Consider the following 1832-nt stretch of genomic DNA (forward strand, 5'->3'; position numbering starts at 1 on the left):
GAGTGAGCCAAGCCATAACTACGTGCCAGTGGATGTCTAGAGGAAGCAAACACTCTGAGGAAGAAGGGACTATTAGGGAAATATGGGGAAAAGAAAGATAGAGGGACTGGAAAGAGAAGGTGGTTCCTAGAGCTCTATTCCTGATAGATGCACCTCTGGTTCTACTTCCAATCTATATATATCCTTATAATACACCCTCCTTTTCCTTGAGAAAAGGGTCTTATTTATATTTTTTAAATGTCCTGGAAGAGTGGTATTTGTTCCATGCAACCATAAGAATCTACCTAAAAAACTTGGTGTCCATCTATAGGGATTGGTTAAAGAAAATAAGATACATCTTTCTATGCATTTACCAAAAGTGAATATGTAGGTCCTCTGCTTCTTTGCGCCCGATTTGCATCCTGCGGTTCCGGAATAGCGGGGAAGATGCGGTCCTTGGACATCGCAGAGCTGGCAGAGCCGGAGGAGGTGGAGGTGATGGAGCCCGAGGAGGACTTCGAGCAGTTCCTGCTCCCGGTCATCAACGAGATGCACGAGGACATCACGGCGCTCACCCACGAGCACGGGAGAGCCTACCTGCAGAACGGGAGCAAGCTGTGGGAGATGGACAGTATGCTCATCCAGATCAAGATGCAGGTGGAGATCTCAGAGGATAGCACGCTCAACCATCTGCACAACGCGGACAACGGAGTCGAGGGCAGAGGGACCAAATGGTGCAAGAAGGTGGAGGAGAAGGCCAAGGAGATCGCGAAGATGGCAGAGATGCTGGTGGAGCTGCTCTGGGGGATAGAGAAGAGCGAGTCGTCCTGAAGGAGGGTCAGCCGTTTACAGCCAATGGATTCTGGTCAACTGATGGAGGTTGGCTGACACCCTGGAGAAGCTGAAGCCAGAGAGCCTTTTGTTTTCTCTTTTTTTCTCTGTCTACGCTCTGTCCTCACTTACACCACGTTTCTGCTATGGTCTGTGGTTAATGACCTCAATGTGAGGTTTGACTGTTAAATGTTTTTCTTTGGGGAGGTAAATTTTATTTGGAAAATGCTCTCAAGAATTAGGGCCTAGATTGTAAGCTCTTGCAGCAGTCACATTTGTTCCTGGGCTTTCGTTATTTCTAAATTTTTGAGGTGCTTTGCTCTTTCTTGTGTGACCTGATAGCTCTCTGGAACTTCGAGTCTGTGTGTAACAGATGAGACTCAGAGTTGGAGTTCTCCAGCTCTGAAGGTGCTGAAGGAGCTGCATTATTTCTAGAAGACGACTCCATGAAGCGATTGCTAAAGAAGCTGAAGAAGGGATCAGACGCCAACTGGGAATGTGAATGGGGCTGATCTGGCTAGGACTGATGAATCAGAAGAAGGGCTGAAGGATGGTATTGTACTTGGGGACTTTAATTTCTCTGTGAGAGCAAAGGAGGAGAGATGTATTTTGTTCAAATTTTAAGTTTTATGCGGCACACTGATGTAACCTGTCTGGTCATATTGTTTGGACAACCTAACTTAGCTTTATGTGACATGGAACTTAGAATAGGAGACAAGATAGATCTTGGTATTCCGTATAATCGATGTAATACCCTGATGCATTTCAGGGGATTCTGGACATAAAATGAAAGAGATATTTGCAAAGGCCCTTGAGGGTCTGGGGAAGAAAAGCAAGAGCTGTCTGTTTTGGACCCTAGACTGAACAGGGACGAGGTTTCTTCAAGATTTGTAAGTTGTCTAGCTGTAAGTTCATTTCAGTAGCAGACCTGACAAGTATTTGAGGTCAAAAACCCACCGTGTGTTTAAAAAAAATTTTACCATGTTAATAGAAGTATTCATTTGCTTAAAAAGACAAGACGT

General features: G+C 45.2%; 1 protein-coding gene across 1 annotated transcript; it reads left to right on the forward strand.

The window, feature by feature from the left end:
• Positions 1-405: 405 nt before the first annotated feature.
• Positions 406-932, forward strand: LOC132531239 (MORF4 family-associated protein 1-like). Its single transcript, XM_060168939.1, has one exon. The coding sequence runs from the start codon at positions 427-429 to the stop codon at positions 808-810; it is 384 nt and encodes a 127-aa protein (XP_060024922.1). The 5' UTR covers positions 406-426; the 3' UTR covers positions 811-932.
• The last annotated feature ends 900 nt before the right edge of the window (positions 933-1832 follow it).

Source organism: Lagenorhynchus albirostris, chromosome 1, assembly GCF_949774975.1.
Source record: "Lagenorhynchus albirostris chromosome 1, mLagAlb1.1, whole genome shotgun sequence".
Lineage (NCBI taxonomy): Eukaryota > Metazoa > Chordata > Mammalia > Artiodactyla > Delphinidae > Lagenorhynchus > Lagenorhynchus albirostris.

Excerpts from the sequence above, each read along its gene's own strand:
- LOC132531239 (XM_060168939.1), top strand. The coding sequence starts at position 427 with ATGCGGTCCTTGGACATCGCAGAGCTGGCAGAGCCGGAGGAGGTGGAG.